Below are 19662 nucleotides of genomic sequence, written 5' to 3' on the forward strand. Positions count from 1 at the left end.
AATCACAGACCTATTATTGATATGTGGTCATATCAAACATACTATGAATATTTTATGAAGCAATGACTAAAATCTCTGTGTCAGATAAGTTTAGTTGGAGTCAATGTTTTGCTAAGGCCACGTTTCTACAAGGATGGTCACAGAAATTTCCAGGAGGATGGTGGTTCCAGTGAAGAATCACATAACTATAAATACTACATTCTTATACGTTCTTCCTCCATCTCATCCACCCCTCACCTCAGCCTTTTTCTCTAGTAAAGAAAAGGGTTGTAGAACTGAAAGTATCTGAACCAGCATATGGGTGGTAGCATTTGTTAAAGACTCCATTTGACATTTGTCTGTTAATTTGTCTGTTTAGGTGGATTGATATTTAGGATTGGTAGTGGAGTCTATGGCCATACCACCCTGAACACGCCTGATCTTGTCTGATCTAGGAAGCTAAGCAGGGTCGGGCCTGGTTAGTACTTGGATGGGAGGATTGGTAGGGGATGCTTAGGCAAATGGAAGGATAAAACTGCCCTAAATGATCTTGGATAATCTTATCTTTGACCCTATTGAATTTTGTTTGCAGAGTTGAAAAATATGTCTTTGTAAACCTAGTCACATCATAAATATTCACATGGCCATTCATCATCCATCTGCTTTTTCCCCTTACTTTTATTTTAATCACTCATCCACAGGTGGGTATTGTGTGATTAGAAATTCCTTGGCAACCGCTTTTTTCGCAACAGGTTTGCCGCCAGAACACAGGTGTCGTGAAAACCACCGCTCAACCTAAACCAAAATGGGAAAGGAAAAGACTCACATCAACATCGTCGTCACTGGACACGTAGATTCGGGCAAGTCTACCACTACTGGTCATCTGATCTACAAATGTGGTGGGATCGACAAAAGAACTATCGAAAAATTTGAGAAGGAGGCTGCTGAGATGGGAAAGGGCTCCTTCAAGTATGCCTGGGTCTTGGATAAACTGAAAGCTGAACGTGAGCGTGGTATCACCATTGATATCTCCGTGTGGAAATTCGAGACCAGCAAGTATTACGTGACCATCATTGATGCCCCAGGACACAGAGACTTTATCAAAAACATGATTACAGGCACATCTCAGGCTGACTGTGCTGTCCTGATTGTTGCTGCTGGTGTTGGTGAATTTGAAGCCGGTATCTCCAAGAATGGGCAGACCCGTGAGCATGCCCTTCTGGCTTACACGCTGGGTGTAAAACAACTAATTGTTGGTGTTAACAAGATGGATTCCACTGAGCCGCCCTAGAGCCAGAAGAGATACGAGGAAATCGTTAAGGAAGTCAGCACCTACATTAAGAAAATTGGCTACAACCCTGACACAGTAGCATTTGTGCCAATTTCTGTTGGAACAGTGACGACATGCTGGAGCCAAGTGCTAATATGCCTTGGTTCAAGGGATGGAAAGTCACCCGTAAAGATGGGAATGCCAGTGGAACCACACTGCTTGAAGCTCTGGATTGCATCCTGCCACCAACTCGTCCAACTGACAAGCCCTTGCATCTGCCTCTCCAGGACGTCTACAAAATTGGTGGTATTTGGTACTGTCCCTGTGGGCCGAGTCAAGACTGGTGTTCTTAAACCTGGGATGATGGTCACCTTTGCTCCAGTCAATGTTACAACTGAAGTAAAGTCTGTTGAAATGCACCATGAAGCTTTGAGTGAAGCTCTTCCTGGGGACAATGTGGGCTTCAATGTCAAGAACGTATCTGTCAAAGACGTTCGTCATGGCAATGTGGCTGGTGACAGCAAAAATGACCCACCAATGGAGGAAGCTGGCTTCACAGCTCAGGGGATTATCCTGAACGATCCAGGCCAAATCAGTGCTGGATATGCACCTGTGCTGGATTGTCACACGGCTCACCTTGCTTGCAAGTTTGCTGAGCAGAAGGAGAAAATAGATCGTCGATCTGGAAAAAAGCTGGAAGATGGTCCCAAGTTCTTGAAATCTGGTGATGCTGCCATTGTTGATATGGTTCCTGGCAAGCCTATGTGTGTTGAGAGCTTCTCTGACTATCCTCCTCTGGGCCGTTTTGCTGTTCGTGATATGAGACAGACGGTTGCTGTGGGTGTCATCAGAGCAGTGGACAAGAAGGCAGCTGGAGCTGGCAAGGTCACCAAGTCTGCCCAGAAAGCTCAGAAGGCTAAATGAGTATTATCCCCAATACCTGCCACCCCAGTCTTAATCAGTGGTGGAAGAACGGTCTCAGAACTGTTTGTGTCATTTGGCCATTTAAGTTTAATAGTAAAAGACTGGTTAATGATAACAATGCATCGTAAAACCTTCAGAAGGAAAGGAGAATGCTTTGTGGACCATGTTTTGTGTGTGTGTGTGTGGCAGTTTTTAGTTATTAGTTCTTAAAATCAGTACTTTTTAATGGAAACAACTTGACCAAAAATCTGTCACAGAATTTTGAGACCCATTAAAACAAAAGTTTAATGAGAAAAAAAAAGAAAGAAATTTCTTGGCAACCTTAACAACCAATCAGTGATGCAGAAGATAAGCATCTGAGAATGAGAAGGGCGATTTCACTTGTCAAGCAGGTTGTTTTAGGAGGAAAAGGTGATTTCCTTTTCAATGGATTGCAACATCAGGAATTGAATAGTTTTATTTTCTAAAACATAACTAAGTGCTTATATATTACTGGTCTTGAGAAATACTCTTATTTGTAATGTTGACTTAAACATTTCATAAAGGTGAGCTAGAAGTTCGGGATTTTCTCAGGAACTCTGAAATAGATTTTAAATTTCTGTCACTTAAAATGGACTATTATTAATTATGTAGCTAAGAAAATCAAGAAAATTTTTCTCGTTGTTTAAAGAATTTGTAAACACATAATGTCAAAACATTTTAAGGCATTGCCTCAGATTCACCTCAGTGGTGCTAGGGAAATAAACCAGTATTGCCCCATGCCTGATAAATATCATCCAGCTCAAGTAGCAGAGAAGCTAGATCTTCACCAGGCTTTCTGGTACCATTGTCTACCTTCCTTCCCTTTGTTAATGATTTTCCTCCATAATTTTAGCAATCCGTGATATTTAACATCATATATATGATGTAATGATTTCCGAATCTATATTCGCATCTCCAACTTTTTCCAGAGCACCAGATTTGTTATTTAAACTGTCTACTGGGGATCCCATCTTTTTTGCACTGTAGTTCCCTCATATTTAGTATATACCAAACTTAAATCATCACTTCATCTATATATTCAATTTGTCTTTCCTATCTTGTCTAATTGCAATGGTGCTCAACTGGAGTGTAAAAAATGTTTCTTGAGGAGATACTGCCATTGTTCAGTCCCTTACCTTTGTAACTTAGAATAGTCTTTGAGCAGACTTATATATGGCTCTCTTGACACCATTTTATTACTCTCTGTTTTCCATGGAGTACAGAGTCATTATATCCATTACCCTTCAAAATAACATTCAGTCTCCTTAGCACAAGAACAAACTCCTCATAAGCCAACCGCAACCTTTTTCAATCCCCTTATTGAATGTCATTCCATACCACATTGTTTTCTCTACCAATACTGAACCAATTATTTTTTAAATATGCATAATATTTAATTAGAGTTTTATAATTTTCTTCAAAAAGCTTTTATTTCAGAAACAACAAATATTGATGAAGTTGTGAAGAAAAAGGGACTCTCATTCACTGTTGGTGGGAATACAAGCTGGAGCAGCCACTGTGGAAAATAGTATGGAGGCTCCTCAAAAAATTTAAAATACAATTACCATATGATCCAGTAATTCCACTATTGGGTATTTACCCCAAGAAAACAAAAAACTAACTCAAAAAAGATATATGTACCCTATGATTTTTGCAGCATTATTTATAATAGCCAAGATTTGGAAAGCAACCCAAGTGTCCAACCATAAATGAATGGAAACAGAAGCTGTGGTATACATATATACAATGGAATATTACTCAGCCATAAAGGAGAATGAAATCTTGCCATTTGCAACAACATGAATGGATCTAGAGGGTATAATGCTAAGTGTAATAAGTCAGTCAGAGAAAGACAAATACCATATGATTTCACTCATATGTGGAATTTAAGAAACAAAACAAATGAACAAAGAAAAAAAAAAAAGACACAAACAAAAATCCAGAATCTTAAGTATAGAGAACAAACGTGCTTGTCAGAGAGGAGGTGGGTGAAGGGGTGGGTGAAATAGGTGAAGGATTAAAAGTACACTTATCATGATGAGTACTGAGTAATGGATAGAATTGTTGAATCATTATATTATACACCTGAAACTAATAAAACACTGTATAGTAATTATACTTGAATTAAAAAAAAACTTTTTTAAATTTGTTACATCAGTAATAGTTTCTTTAATTTCTACTATACCTGGAAAATTCATAATCGTAATATTTCCAACTCAAATCCTTCTTATTAAATTATTTTCCAACTTTCCAATTTATTGTTTTAATGTGATTCCATTGAGCATTGTTCATGGTTTCAATATACAGTAGTCTTTCTATCACATGGCACTGCATTTTGTGCTTACACATCCTGCAGAGTGGACAGTGAACTAGTCTAGGAAAAGAAGTGGGCTCACTCATCTGTTTATCGCCAGGATCTGGTTTAATACTAAGTACTCCCCAACATACATTCCCATGGTGCCCTATTGTTCTCTTCTGTGATACTTACCATGATTGTAATGAATTATTAGTTATTGAGCCTCCGCCCTTCCTAATGGAATGATAACTCCAAAACTTACATTCGCCTCTTCATTCCTACCATCTACCACAATTCTGGCAGATAGTAGGTACTTAATAAATACGTACTGAGTGAAGTGAATAGAGCTATTCCCTTAGCAGTAAATACCAATAAGTTAAACGGTGTAGAAGGTACTTAATAAATACGTACTGAATGAAGTGAATAGAGCTATTCCTTTAGCAGTAAATACCAATAACTTAAACAGTATTGAATCTGTCAAATGATGATGTAATATCTGTTTTCCATTGCATATGCCTTTGCTCAGCAGAAACCTACTGAGAATTTAGAACATAATATATTAATCCATGTCCTTTCATATTCTTACATATGAACATAACCCTTTGATCTCATTCAATGTATGATTGTTAAAAGAACTTCTTCCCAGACTTACTGAGAGACTCTGAAAATTAATGACTTCTTCTGATACTGTATTTTCTTATCTCGTAAAAGGAGAATAAGTAATACATTTAAAATTGTATTTTCTGAGGATTCAGTGAGCTACTGCCACTATCAGCCGCTAGTATACTGCCTGCTACATAGAGAGTACTCAGGAAATAATCCTCTCTCGTCTGTAGTTCCTCCCTTCCTTCATGCTCTCTCCCTCCTCCCTTCTCCCATGTCCTTCCCCCTTTCCCTCTCTTCCTTTCCTGTCTTTTCTTTCTTCCTTCTCTTCTTCTATCTTCCCTTCCTCCCTTCATTCCCTTCTCTACTAGAAGGTAAACTGCTTTAGAGAATTGAATCTTACCCATCTTTTGATCTCTAGAACCTAGAACTATTGCCTATACATCACAAGTACTCAATAGGTAGGTTTGGATTAATACCTGAAGTCTCTGGGACAAGAGCCCATTAACCTGAAGACCACGCTAATCAGATAAAATTATATTTGGGGAAAGCGATATCATAAAAACATGTTAGTCCCGAAGATGAATTAAGACAATTGGGTAAAATACACATTTTTGTTAGCAGTAAATTGCCTTGATTAAAGTTAAGATAAACAGAGTCATTTAATCAGCATGAAAGTTCTACACTTGGAAAAATGCAAATATTTTAGAGAAGTTTCAATCCTTTGGATTTATCAGCCTTGGGAATAAAGAATTAGTTGCTTTGATCTACAAACAATCTGCCTTGTGGCGCTGTCTGCCTTGAACTGGTGAGTGAAAGCTGGTGAGCTTCAGTTGTTCGGGAAGCTAGTGATTTATCTTATGAGTCTGGGGAGTGGAGTGGAGAGATTGCTCTAATAATAAGCTTGAGGGGCTATCAGAGGTTAGGATGTTGGTCAAAAACAGAGATGAACAGTTTGAGTTTCCAGGGAAAAAGAAATTAAATCATAAAACTGGCAGGACAGGTGGACAATTGAGGATTAACGCTGAAGCAGAGAATTCAAGAGATTTGGCTTCTTATGCAGGAATAGAGAAAAGGCAGACAAAAACAAAAGTCCTACATAGAAATGAGGAATTGCACTGAGAGAGCAACATGGTCAGAGACTTTGTGAACACACTTCGGCAGTGGAATATGAAGTGTGGTCTCCAAGGAACCCTTGCTCTCACATTCCTGAGGCCTCTTACTACCTCATCACAGCTCCTCATCTGTATAATTGCTATGGTTTTTCACTTTGTATTTGCCTTTGCCCTGTTGCCTGCCAGCCTATTTCTTTCAAAATAAAGACTGAAACCAGTTCTCTCTTCTTGACACAATGTAACATTCTTCAAACCACATGTTCTAACTCCATCAATACTTGAAATAGAAAATATGTTATAAAAAAGAAAGAAGGAAAAGGGCACCTGGGTGGCTCAGTCGGTTAAGCATCTGCCTTCAGCTCAGATCATGATCCCAGGGTCCAGGGATCGAGTCCTGCACTGGGCTCCCTGCTCAGTGGGGAGCCTGCTTTTCCCTCTGCCTCTACCCCTCCCCTTCGCCCTGCTTGTGCTCTCTCTGTCAAATAAAATCTTAAAAAAATTAAAATAAAAGAAAGAACAGAAGACACGTGGGAAAATTAACACACTAGAGACACAGTCGAGATCATGAGTTTCTTTGGCATGGCTCGTTTTCCTTTTAGAAATGTTTTGGAATCAAAATTATGATAAAGCCTTTTTTGGGGGGGCGGGAGCCTAGAAGTGATCAGTAGGTGTGTACACACACATATATTTATTACCTTTTCTTTATTTTTTTTTCTTATTACATTTAGGGTAGAAAAGGATATTGAACATTGTAAAGAAAATCTTACTAAGAAAATCATAGTAAATGTTGACCACATATCAACATTTTAAATGTTGTATTCTGTATTAGAAATTTATAAAAAAATAACAACAGTCTCAATTACCTGTAAGATGAGCCTATATTGAGATATCTATTTGCATCTGTGTTTTGACAACATCAGATATACTACTTTTCTCAGCAGCTTGAAAAATTTACCTTTTGGCAATTGGGATGATAACAGCTCTTCGGAGAGGTATTTTTCTTCCAAGTGCAAATTCCTGTCTATTACTGCTTTTGATACTGGGATCAGCCCTGGGAGGGAAATGCTAAATTAAACGAATGAACTCCCACGTGTCACACAACTGCTTTCTTTGTTTTCTCTTTCTTCCTGCCCAACCTGTGCTGCTGATTCCAAAAACAGAGAGCAGCATTCAGTGAACTTGAGAAGGAAGTTGTATACAAAATGACAAGCACCACCACGACCACCCCTCCCCTGCACCCCGCCCCTCCAAGTAATGGGAGACGTTATCTAAATGTGATTGGTGGGTCCTCTGTAACTTGTTCCAAAAAGTAGCTGATCCTGCATTGTGGGTTACTATAAAAGCAAAGAGGTACAGAGCGAGGCAGAGTAGAAGGAAGAAAAGAAAGTGGCTAGTTGGGGCAGCTAACATATACTAAGAAAGAGGGAGACTGAGTATTTACCTTTAAGTCTTTATTGTTCAGACACTGGGATAAAATGGTGCCCATCATTTTTCTGAGCACCTTTTGGCTTCATTTTGTTGTTTCTGTGGCCTCAGAACCGTAAGGAAATGTTATACCCTTTATTCTTACTGTAGTACTAGCAAAGTGACCTTATTAAATGCGTTCTGTGTTAAAATTTGATTGTATTTCACCATTTCAACTTCTGAGACTGAGTGCTGGTTTGCCTTATGAATTTTAAACAAGGGTATGAAGGGAATGGACATATTTTTCTTAAGATAACTCTCTGCATACTCAAGATTATTGTAATGCAATGAAAAATGTTTTAGAAATATTTCAGTAAGCTAAAATTTTTCTTATGCATGTGCTGCATTTCTGCTACACTTGTTTAAAGTGTTGATCACTTTCTTTGCATAGAAAGTACATCCTATGGGTCTCCTCCTTGATGCAGAGTCATTCTGCAGAAAAGGCTTGTCTCCACCTTTCAAACCTTAATGAATCCATATCCTTGAGTGTCGTCTTAGAATATGATGGGTACAATACCACAATTTTTGACCAGTCTGTGGAAGAAGATAACTTCTATGCTTGTGCAGATTTCCAGGTGAGGCACTGGATTTGCCCTTTCAGAGCTTCTGTTGGGGGGAAGGAATTATTGCATAAAAATCATTTTAAGAAAGATAACAGATCTTGATTTGGGATGAGTTGTGGAAGCTAGGGAGTAGAACTAAAGAATTCCTGAGAGGAACCCATGACACAAAACTTGTGAAATATTGCCATTTTTCTTTCACAGGGAGTTATAATAAAATGCAATCACTGCTTCTTACATAGAACCATTTAACAATATGAGGAAAGAGAATCCAGGTAAAGAGAAGCAAGACTGGGACTCAGGGCGAGGAAAAAAGAAAATAGAAGGCTAGAAGACAGAAAAATAAGTTTATTAGAAACTGTCCTCATGCTCAATAAAGGAATTGTAAAAAGTGGTCTCCACACCTCCTGTTAAGAAACAATGTGCTCTCTGGAGGCTCTCAGCTTAAGAAACCAAATTAAGACATTGTTTACCAGCTTAATGTCTAAAAACTGTTTTCCCATTCTCTGCTCTTTAACATAAACAGGTTTCTCAGAAGTCCTCTGAGCAGTTGGCTTTTGTCACATTGTTGGCTAAGGGAGAGACGCTTAGAATCTTCGAGAGGAGATCTGTAGCACTCACTTCGGAGGAGACGGTAACTTTTATGCAGACAGATAAACCCATCTACAAACCTGGAGAGAATAGTAAGTCAATGTGCATGTTTCCTTTGTATCACTGGCCTCAGGAACACAGTCTTCAAATTTAAAGCAATCCAAACATGTGAATGTCAGTCTTAAGTTTAAAAATGTTACGGGATCCTGGGAGGCTCAGTTGGTTAAGCATCTGCCTTCGGCTCAGGTCATGATCTCAGGATCCTGGGATTGAGCCCCGCATCGGGCTCCCTGCTCAACAGGGAGTCTGTTTCTCCCTCTCCCTCTGCCTGTCGCTCTGCCTACTTGTGCTATCTCTCTGTCAAATAAATAAATAAAAATCTTTAAAAATAAAAATAAAATAAAATAAAATGTTACAGGATCGTGGATTTCTAGAATTTCTACTGGTTGTCCAGATCAGTTAGGAAATAGTGCCCTCCAACTCCATTAATTGAATGCTTGGCTTCTTACACAATTGTGTAAGACTGTTGAATCTCAGGCCTGTACCTCTGAAACAAATAATACATTATATGTTAAAAAAAAAAAAAGAAGAAGAAGATAGTAGGAAGGGAGAAATGAAGGGGGTGAAATCGGAGAGAGAGACAAACCATGAGAGACTATGGACTCCAAGAAACGGACTGAGGGTTCTAGAGGGGAGAGGGTGGGGGATGGGTTAGCCCGGTGATGGGTATTAGGGAGGGCACGTTCTGCGTGGAGCACTGGGTGTTATACGCAAACAATGAATCATGGAATACTACATCAAAAACTAATGATGTAATGTATGGTGATTAACATAACATAATAAAAAAAATTGAATGCTTGGCTTCTTAAACTCGTGCATGCCACTTTCACGGTTGAAAAATTTTAGTGACAGACATCCACAATACAATGACTACGAGCAAACTATTATTTGGTTTCACTTGTTGCCCCATAATTTACCAAATGGGCAAGCTAATTAAACCTCTGTTTAGACTCATTTTTTTTCTTCTGTAGAATAGAGATACTAAAAATGACTCACTTGCAGAAATACTATAAGAATAAAATAAGATAGTCAATGTAAAATAGTACCTAGCACCCAGGAAAGACTCTGCAAATGATATTATTATTATTATTATTATTATTCATACCAGTAGAAATAATCACAAATCTGATAACCTAAGCAGAGCAGAGTCCTTCTAATTTTCTTTATTATTGTGTTAAGTAAAAGGTAGCAGAAAGAACACCAAACTAGGATTCTGAAGGATGTGGTCGTTGTTTTGGCTCTGTTGATAAATTATTGGGTTTTGCCAAGTAAATTCAACTCTTTGAGATTTTCAGTTTTCTCATTTATAAATTTAGGGGGTTGGATGACAGCATCTATATATTTTCTTCTAATATTATATATTTGTATGATTTATTTAAAATAATTAAAACAGAATTCATATAGTGAGATGTTTTGCTGCGTTCTCTCAACTTGTTAAAAGCTATGATGACAGCTATGTATACAAAGGTAGTTAAAATGGTCTTTCTGGAATTCTACTAAAATTAATTTAATGTTTGCTAACATTAATATATTTTTCCAGGGCAATTGTAGGAGAAGTGTAACTCCTACTATACATATTTCACACTTGTCTTTCTATGATTAATTCCGGCACCAATTTTTAAGATATCCCTGTGGGCCTTTAGTGTAGAAGCTTCTGGTGGTGGCAGCCGCTACTGTCAGCTTTGGTAATAACAGAGCAATGGGCAACAGAGGAATTACAAATGTGTAATAAGAGATCTTTCCAAATAGAACCCAAATTTCAAAGGGTCAAGTGAGAGCTAGGGGAGAAGGGAGTATAGCATTCTGTAATAGCAAGACAGTTAATTTCTATATCTATTTACAAGCAATCATACCTGGGAGAGGAATAACAAGAAAAAAATATTGTCCCCTCTTCCTCTTCTCTTGTAGTTCAAATTCGCATTGTGACACTGGATACCAAGTTCAGACCTGTTGAGGATTTGGTGAGTTCAGTAATTTCTAATGGTACAATTAAATCAAAGCAAATTAAACAAATCCATTGCTGTATAAAGTGTCATCAAGGAAGCTTTCTATAAGTACGGAAATCAGTTCTGACATGGAATACTATACAGGCATAGTTTCAAAGCTGACCCCCAAATTGAAAACTTCCCTTTAGAGTGAGTTAATTATACTTCTTTAGGTCTTCTCATCATATAAGGGGGAATAATGGGTTGCATGGAACCTGCTTTTGACTTCCCTGATGAGGTTCAGGATCTCCTTCGTGTTTGAGGTTTTCTTGGCATGCTTAGCTATAAAAATTTCGTCTTCTGGGAGAGTTAAGACTGTTTCAACACTAAGTCAGATAATCTTAATAATGCAATATCTGACCAAAAAAAGGCACTATTACAATATTAACCTGCAGGTTCTTTTTTTCTTTTCAGTATCCATTGATCACACTTCAGGTAAGCGATCACTTTATCACAATTTCTCAAGATTAACTATTTTCTGAAAGCACTCATTTTTTAAATATTCAGATAAATAATGATGTGTGTCTAGTTTTCATTACATGTGTTAGAAATTAAGATAACTGAAATAAGTGGAAGAAAAACCTTTATCGCCATACACAATGTAAGGCATCGGATGAAGATGTAAATAAAGGGCTGCCACGTTTAGTGTAGGTCCTGTGTGGCAAGTGCAATAATGAGTTTTCGTGGAAAATAAAAGATTGGGCTCCTTCTAAGGGAGCTTTATATTTAAAATTGCTTAGTTTGGGCTACTGGCCCTTCTCAATCTTAATTTAACCACATCTTGTTTTAAGGAAATAGAAAACATAAACATCTAAAGATTTGAAATAAATTAGGTAATATCATTACAAAATGGGACACTTTGCTTTCAAATCTCTATTGCAGTAGTGTGGCTTTCAAACTCATTTCAAATCTTATGTCTGTCAGTAAATCATTTGTATCGATCAACTCCAACATATGCATTTTAATTTCTACATGCAATATGTGCCATTATTATTAGGTCAGTCTAAATGTTAATACACTGAGATCTTCATTAATGAACGTGTATGTAAATGCCTAGTTCAGATAGTCGTCTTTATAATTTGAATTTTTTTTTACTTTGTTATATGGATGGCAAATAGCTCATCCTTCTAGTAGGATAAATATCAAGTTGGCCATTTTCGTGTTTTCTACGTCATTAGTAATCCATAAATAGTATTATCTTCACATCCTAATTCAGCTAGTGTCGTGTTTCATTGAGAGCAACAGAGAGCTTAACTAACATTGGCTTCAATGAGTAAAAGGTTTATTGTTTTCACAAACTGCTACGCTTAAGTGTAGGTGCTCAGGGATGGGGGCGGTAACAGCATAGTATTACCAAGGATCCAGGCTTCTACTTAACCTCCCTGCCATCCTCTGTGCATTGTTTTATTCTCAATGCCAGCTACATCTGATTCTTTTAGAAATAATTTCCCAATGCAGTTGGCCAACACTTAGTCACATGGGCAGTCCTTACTGAAAGGAAGCCTGGAAAATTAATTTAGTTTTCTAGACTTTATCATAGAAGAAAGGGAAAAAAATTAAAATTAAGTGAGTAGTAAATAATATTTTTGTTTCTTTGTAGAAATCTTTTTATCAGGAGTTCTTTAATCAGAACTGGATGATATCAATAAACTTACGGAACCAGGCTCACATAAGCTGCAATATACTAAAAGCAAGTAAAGTTGAAAGGGTGGCATTATCAATCCATTCTTATTATAGAACTTCCACTGAACAGCTCTTGCATGCAGTGTGAAAATTCATGACCAATTTGCTTACCAAATAAAACACCAGGGACAATCTGTATAAGTATCTATTAGGATAAATACCTCCTTATGCTTCTATTGGTGTGGGTCCACTCAGCTTTGGAAAGCACTACTCTGGAGCAGACACACTGAGTTTTACATTTTTTTAACTATGCAGCTCTGGTTCAGAAAGACAAAAATCCAAAGCATTCATTACAGGTTATTGTTCTTATTTTAGGGGGTGTTTACCAGAAATGTACTATATTAATTGAATATTAATATTAATTGAATTTGAGTACCTGAGAAAGTCATGTTATTTTTACAGTGTGAGGTATTAGTTCAATAAAACAGTAATTTTCTTTACTTACAGTAAGTACAGAAAATACCCAAAATAAAGAAGGAAAGACTAACACTCTTTGTGACCTCTGATTTTACTTCTTCTTTATTTCTAGGATCCTCAAAACAATAGAATTTTTCAATGGCAAAATGTGACCTCTTTTCAAAATATAACCCAACTCTCATTCCAGCTGATTTCAGAACCAATGTTTGGAATTTACTCTATTTTTGTGAGAATAAAATCAGGAAAGACATTGACACACCAATTTACTGTTGATAGATACGGTAACTAAATACTACTTATGGTTGTTCTGTATAAATGTAGGCCTCAAAGGACTCAAAAAAAATTTTTTTTATGTTAGATTTAGGCAAAAGTCTATGAGGCTTGATTTAGTTTTCTGCCATTTTCTTTTCTTGGGGTTTTCTGCTTTATCATCTCTCTTTTTTTGTTCTTCACTCCTTGTCCCATAGCCTAATTCTAACCCCTGACTCTTCTACCTGCAAAATATCTCATCTTCTAGATCCAGACAATCTTCTACATGATGTAAAACTATAATAAATAAAATGTGAAGTTCTGAGAGTAGAAAAGAGAAAGACACTATCACACAGAATTTGGGGCAATTGAAACGTGGTGTATATAGATGCATACACAGGACAATGTTGTGCACAGAGGCATACTTAGTTACGTGATTGCGATAAGTTTTTCTCACCAGTGATTATAGGGACTGAAGTCTATTTCTTTGTATTTCCAGTGTTGCCCAGGTTTGAAGTTAAGGTCAGTGCACCACAAACAGTAACTATTTCGGATGATGAATTCCAAGTGAATGTATGTGCTAAGTAAGTATTCAGGAGATATGACTTCACAGGTCAATTACAAAGCTCAGAAAGAATGAGAAATAAAATTAGCCATGTAACTTCAATTACCTATATGCTTACATTAAGATTATTAGAGGAGTAATGAATTCTCATTGTAAGATATTTGGAAAAGATAAAGAAAAATATAAGAAATTACATGTAATTAATTCTAACAATTGCCATTTACGTTGTGATTTATTTCCTTCTAATCTTTTGTGAATATTTTGCACAACTGCAATCATACTTTTTTACCCACCATAATTAAGAAAACATGTCTTCATATTCAACCACTCTTTCATGAATTCCAACTGCTTGCTACGTGAGTATATCTCTATATGGCCATACCAAATTAACTTTTCTTTTATTATATAACATATAGGTTATTTGATTTTGTTTTCCTAGTAAGAAATACTATTATAGTATATGTCTTTGTGTATAAGTGTATAAGAAGTAGCTTCTGAATTAAAAATTAATTACTTAAGAAAGATGTCCAGTATTGGAATTATTAAGACAAAATGTATAATGCTCTTTCAGGTTTTGTTTTGTTTTTTTAAAGATTTTATTCATTTATCTGACAGAGAGAGACAGAGTGAGAGAGGGAACACAAGCAGGGGGAGTGGGAGGGGGAGAAACAGGCTTCCCACCGAGCAGGGAGGCCCATGTGGGGCTAGATCCCAAGACCCTGGGATCACGACCTGAGCCAAAGGCAGACACGACTGAGCCACCCAGGCGACCGCTCTTTCAGGCTTTGATTGCCTTATTACTCATTAAATACATTGTGTCAGCATAAATTCCAACAGCTGATACAGAAGTGCCTGCCTCATTGAATCAGTACCATCATCGGTGTTTTCATTTAAAAAAAAAAAAAGAAAGAAAAGAAACTCTTGAATGTGTCATAGTGGGAAAAAAGACATTTTATCAACTTAATTAGGATTAATTTGAATCCTCTTAATGTGAAAAAAATTCATATGATTTGAGAAATTTTCATTTTCTTTTTGAGAAATTATTTCTAATATCTTTCTTTTAAGATTCTATTTATTTATTTGACAGAGAGAGAGAGAGAGAGAGAGCACAAGTAAGCAGAGAGACAGGCAGAGGGAGAGGGAGAAGCAGGCTCTCCACTGAGCAGGGAGCCCGACGTGGGGCTCCATCCCAGAACTTTGGGATCATGACCTGAGCTGAAGGCAGCCGCTTAACCAACTGAGCCACCCAGGCGCCCCTCTAATGTCTTTTATGTTTTTATTTTTATTTATTTTTCTTTTTTAAATATATTTTTTAAAGATTTTATTTATTTATTTGACACAGAGAGAGAGAGAGAGAAAGAGCACAAGCAGGGGGAGCGGCAGGCAGAGGGAGAAGCAGGCTTCCTGCATGAGCAGGGAGCCTGATGTGGGGCTTGATTCCCGGACCCTGAGATCATGACCTGAGCTGAAGGCAGCGGTTTAACCAACTGAGCCACCCAGGCGCCCCTATTATATTTTTAAAAGTGTGACGCCTTTTCTCAAATTTCTAATAATAATTAATATAGTTAATATTTACTGAATGCCAGTTACTGCATTGAGCATTGCATTCATTATATTCTTACCACAATGGTATGAGACAAGAGCTATTATCATCTCTATTTTAGAAAGAAGGATAACAAGACACAGAGAATTGAAATAATTTATCAACATTAATGGAGCTTTTGGATGGCAGACGTAGCATTGGATTTAGACCAATGTTATTTGGCTTCAGAGGTACTCTCCTAACCAAGACCTCTGTTATAATTTATATAAACAATTAAAAATTTAATACTTAACATATTTGTTTAAACTGTTTATTTAATTGATGACATGAAATTACTTCCTTTTGAGCATTTTCAAAGTATTTAAATTTTTTTTTTAGTATTTCAAAGTATTTTTGAGAATATTCAAAGTATTTTAAAGACATATTGGGTAAAAGGCTGACACTTTTTACAATGTCCTTTGGACTCTAGGGAAATCATAACAATATTTTTTTGTTTCAGGGAAGAGTAGCTGACATGCCAGAATTTTATGAATGTAATATATGAGAGATGGAGATTATGTGTGTTAAAAATAAGGGCATAATCAATATAAGCTTCAAAAACTCCAGGATCCTAAACTAGTTTTACTGGTAAAACCCTACCCGGAGCCAGAGTTGTCAATGGGTTTAACACCTATAATTCATCTGCCCAGTGTTATGCTAAAAGAGTACAACACACATATCAGGAGAGCCAAAATATTTATCAAGTATCGCCTTTGTAAGAGACGTGCTAAGCTAAATATTGATACGGAATTGGGATTTCTTGACACTTCTTTAACATTACATTCCACTTAGATTTGACATTAAGTAGTATGTCAGTATCAGCAATAATGATATCCTGCAACAGGACCAGGTGGTTGAGACAGAAGCTCTGCTGGCTATAAGGTTATTTCTGGGCTGGCTGCAGGAACAGAAGGAATGAAATCAGTATGTCCAGGAGTGAACAGGAGTGAATGAGTTGCCTACTTCAGGCTGTATGTGCTGTGTCTGTGCATTGTTTCTTTTTTTTTTTTAAGTCTTTTTTTTTTTTAAGATTTTGTTTATTTGCTAGAGAGAGAGAGAGAGAGAGAGTGACAGTACAAGCAGGGGGAGTGGCAGGCAGAGGGAGAAGCAGGCTCCCCGCCGAGCAAGGAGCCGGATGTGGGACTTGATCCCAGGATCCTGGGATCATGACCCCAGCCAAAGGCTGACGCTTCACCGACTAAGCAACCCAGGCGTCCCTCTGTGCATTGTTTCTTTAGTATTCCCCAGGCTTAACTTGGGACAACTAGAGAAAGTAACAGCAAATCAGATTATTTTAGCCAACAACCTCCAAGATGAATTAAGCTTTTAGAAGGGAAGAAAACTTACCTACAGGCAAAGGCATTTTAAAATAAACTGCATTGGTATCCACCAAAAGCTTTTCAAATCATAAATCTATTCAGAATTTTTTATTCTTTCTGATCTGTATGAAAATTTGAGCTACGTATTTCATGGGCATGTTAATACTACATAGATAATACTACAATAAGAGTTTTATTTTGTAAGCAAAAGACAGTAAGAACTAACAAGATATGTGCAAGTATAACATTTGTGACCTGATCTTAGTCTTGCCTCTATTTTGCATGTAATTGATATTTAGAGATCACAGATGATTATAGTGATTTGGGTTGAGTCTCAGAAGCATTGAGAATTTTTAAATAGAGAAAAACCAATTAGTGGAATGTGAAGAGCATGGACTATGGGAAGTGAGGAAGATCTAAGTTTGAATTTTAATTCCATATCTTACAATGTGGAGAAGTGAGTTGCTTCATCTCAATTATATTAATCTGTACAATGAGATAATACACCTACATCTCAGAATCACTTAAAAAAATAAATGAGATAATCTACATAAACATCGGGTATATACTAGTGTCCAAGAATTAGGAAAAAAATGTTATAATTGATAAATGTCATTATATTCATATTTGTCTTTCTGAAACTTTAAAAAAATTTGTGTTGTAGTTTTTTTGGGTGTTTTAGGAGAAAATGAGATATTTATTTAACCCCACCCCTAAGACATTATACCTTTCATCAAAGTTTATCTAGTTTATGCCAATCTCCATAACTTCTACATTTATTGGATGCACAATGAGAATTGTTTAAAGTATCGATCTAGAAGTTTTCTAAGATCCTGAATAATCCATGTGTTACTTATATGCCTATATGTTTTCTGCTAAAGAAAAAAAGTGCAATTTTTATAATTTTTCTATCAGACTAAAATATAATTGTAAAAACTCAATTTAATCATTAAATTCTATTTACTGAGATTTTAGATTCTACATTAGCTTGAATTTTTTTTTTTTTCCGTTCTTTCTTTCTCTTTTTTAAAGTGAGCTCTGGGACCAACATGGGGTTTAAACTCAGGACCCTGAGAACAGGAGTCACATGCTCTACCAACTGAGCCAGGCAGGTGCCCCCTGAGTTTTTGAAAAGCAGTTGAATCCTCAAACAGATCATGTGCCTAACTTAACCCAAATTCTGTGGGGAAGATAGAACCAGTAGATGAGGATTCCCAATTGAATTTGGTCATTGGAGTAGTCATAGATTACAGATTTCATATATAATTTCTGAAGAAGCCCACAGAATATTCCCATGGTATTTTTCATCTATAATTATGTACACTTTCTCCTACCAGGTACACGTATGGCCAGCCTGTGCAAGGGAAAGCCCAAATCCGGGTGTGTAGAGAATTTCTTTCCTCTGGGAATTGTGAGAACAACAACCATGAAATATGTGAACAATTTATTGCACAGGTAAGGATCATCATCTTTACTCAAAAAAAAAAAAAAGTTCTTGTTCATTTCATTCTGTAGAGAAGGAAAAATTCTCCCTCTACCTTTCATAGTCTTCCACTGGACTAAGAATTAAATTTACATGAAGGAGGTTGACAGGAGAAAAAAAACAGTTTTATTAGGGGCACATGGAGGCCCCATATTGAAACAGAGCTAACAAAATGACCAAGGCAGGTAGTTTTTATACTTTTTAAACAAAGAGACAATAAATTTGTGAGGAATTGACAGGATAAAGAAAACAGATGTTTAGGAGCTTTAATTAGTAGGGAATTCTAATCGGAATTTGGGCTGAGGTAGTAAGTAGATAGGAAAAAAGTAACAAGGTTTATTTCCACAGCCTTCTCAGCTTTGAAATCCCTCCCTCTAGTGGTAAGGATGTCTATTTACTTTTTAGTGCAGCGAGAGTGCCTTTCATATGGGAGATTTGTTTCCTGCTTTCATGGGGACCAAGGAGGGTCTGAGTGTCCTCGCACTGGTTGTTTCTTAAGTAACTTTTATATAACATAATCAATATGCCAAAGTGGCATGTTTGGGGAGGACTGTGCTCAACCTCTACAATTCCATTTATAAAAGGGACTTAGCAACACTGTTTGTGGATAATGGAGGTTTCAGCTAGATAAGGTGAAGAAGGAAGAGCAAATACATCTACCAATAGTCTCTTATTCTCCAGGCCATGTAAATTGTCACCCACCTATGGATTCATAGATTTGTTAAATTTGAAAAATCTTATTGGTTTTCTTGTTTTATATACTGTCTACTGACCTCTCTAATCTTTCTGTGTGAAATCATTAGTCATCTGTTAAATAAATGAATCCCTGATTGTACACACCATGCAACCTAGAATTGTCCTTTTGAAAAAAGTTCACTTGTAAACACCTGCAATTCAGAGTATCTACTTGTATTATTTTAGATTTGAGGTTATTTTTGAAGCCACCATTTTCTTTCCCCATCTGCAGCATCTTCACCTAAGTAAACAATTCTGCCCATTTCTTTGAGGAGCAACTTTGGACTTTGAACATGAAATTTGTATACACTTCAGTTTATAATTTAAGTCTCATTGTCCTGAAGTTACTCACCAAATTGATGAACATCCTTTAGGTAAATATCACTATTTGATCAAGACAAGCAGAAATCTTTTAGATAGGAATTGCAGCTGAGGAAAGGCAGGGTGGAATTTTTCCACATCAACAGTGCATTTTTCCGTGGTATGATTATAACATACATTTAGTTAACTGTTTTACCAAGTGATAGACGTTCTCTTAGCTAATGCCTTTTTCCCCCATTGTGAAAATAGAGCAATAAATAATCTGCTAAAACTATCCTTATATATGAGTAGTTTTACTTATTTGATATAGATTCCTTGGAGTGGGTTCCATGAGTCAAAGTAGATAGATGATAGATAGATAGATAGATAGATAGATAGATAGATAGATAGATGATAGAATTTTATATACATCCAATTTTAATTTTTTAAAAATTTTAGCA

General features: G+C 36.7%; 1 protein-coding gene, 1 long non-coding RNA gene and 1 pseudogene across 2 annotated transcripts in view; 2 read left to right on the plus strand and 1 right to left on the minus strand.

The window, feature by feature from the left end:
• The first annotated feature begins 704 nt into the window (after nt 1-704).
• LOC112830081 (elongation factor 1-alpha 1 pseudogene) lies at nt 705-2337 on the plus strand (annotated as a pseudogene).
• Nucleotides 2338-7590: 5253 nt separating this feature from the next.
• The window catches only part of LOC112830079 (ovostatin homolog 2-like), a 47816-nt gene continuing 35744 nt past the window's right edge, over nt 7591-19662 (plus strand). Inside the window, exons 1-8 of the mRNA XM_073878001.1 lie at nt 7591-7748; nt 8064-8247; nt 8759-8915; nt 10792-10844; nt 11283-11303; nt 13081-13249; nt 13717-13801; nt 18021-18138. Coding sequence (XP_073734102.1) covers nt 7684-7748; nt 8064-8247; nt 8759-8915; nt 10792-10844; nt 11283-11303; nt 13081-13249; nt 13717-13801; nt 18021-18138 — 852 coding nt within the window. The 5' untranslated portion in view covers nt 7591-7683. The remainder of the gene's footprint in view (nt 7749-8063; nt 8248-8758; nt 8916-10791; nt 10845-11282; nt 11304-13080; nt 13250-13716; nt 13802-18020; nt 18139-19662) is intronic.
• Nucleotides 8364-14695, minus strand: LOC141370176 (uncharacterized). The gene is made up of 3 exons (XR_012374006.1): nt 13675-14695; nt 10737-10830; nt 8364-9180 (listed from the first exon to the last, which is right to left on the minus strand). It is a non-coding gene; the product is annotated as an uncharacterized lncRNA (long non-coding RNA).

The sequence above is a fragment of the Callorhinus ursinus genome, unplaced genomic scaffold (genome assembly GCF_003265705.2).
Source record: "Callorhinus ursinus isolate GAN/ISIS: 27379988/994484 unplaced genomic scaffold, GSC_fseal_2.0 scaffold27, whole genome shotgun sequence".
NCBI classification, from domain to species: Eukaryota; Metazoa; Chordata; class Mammalia; order Carnivora; family Otariidae; genus Callorhinus; species Callorhinus ursinus.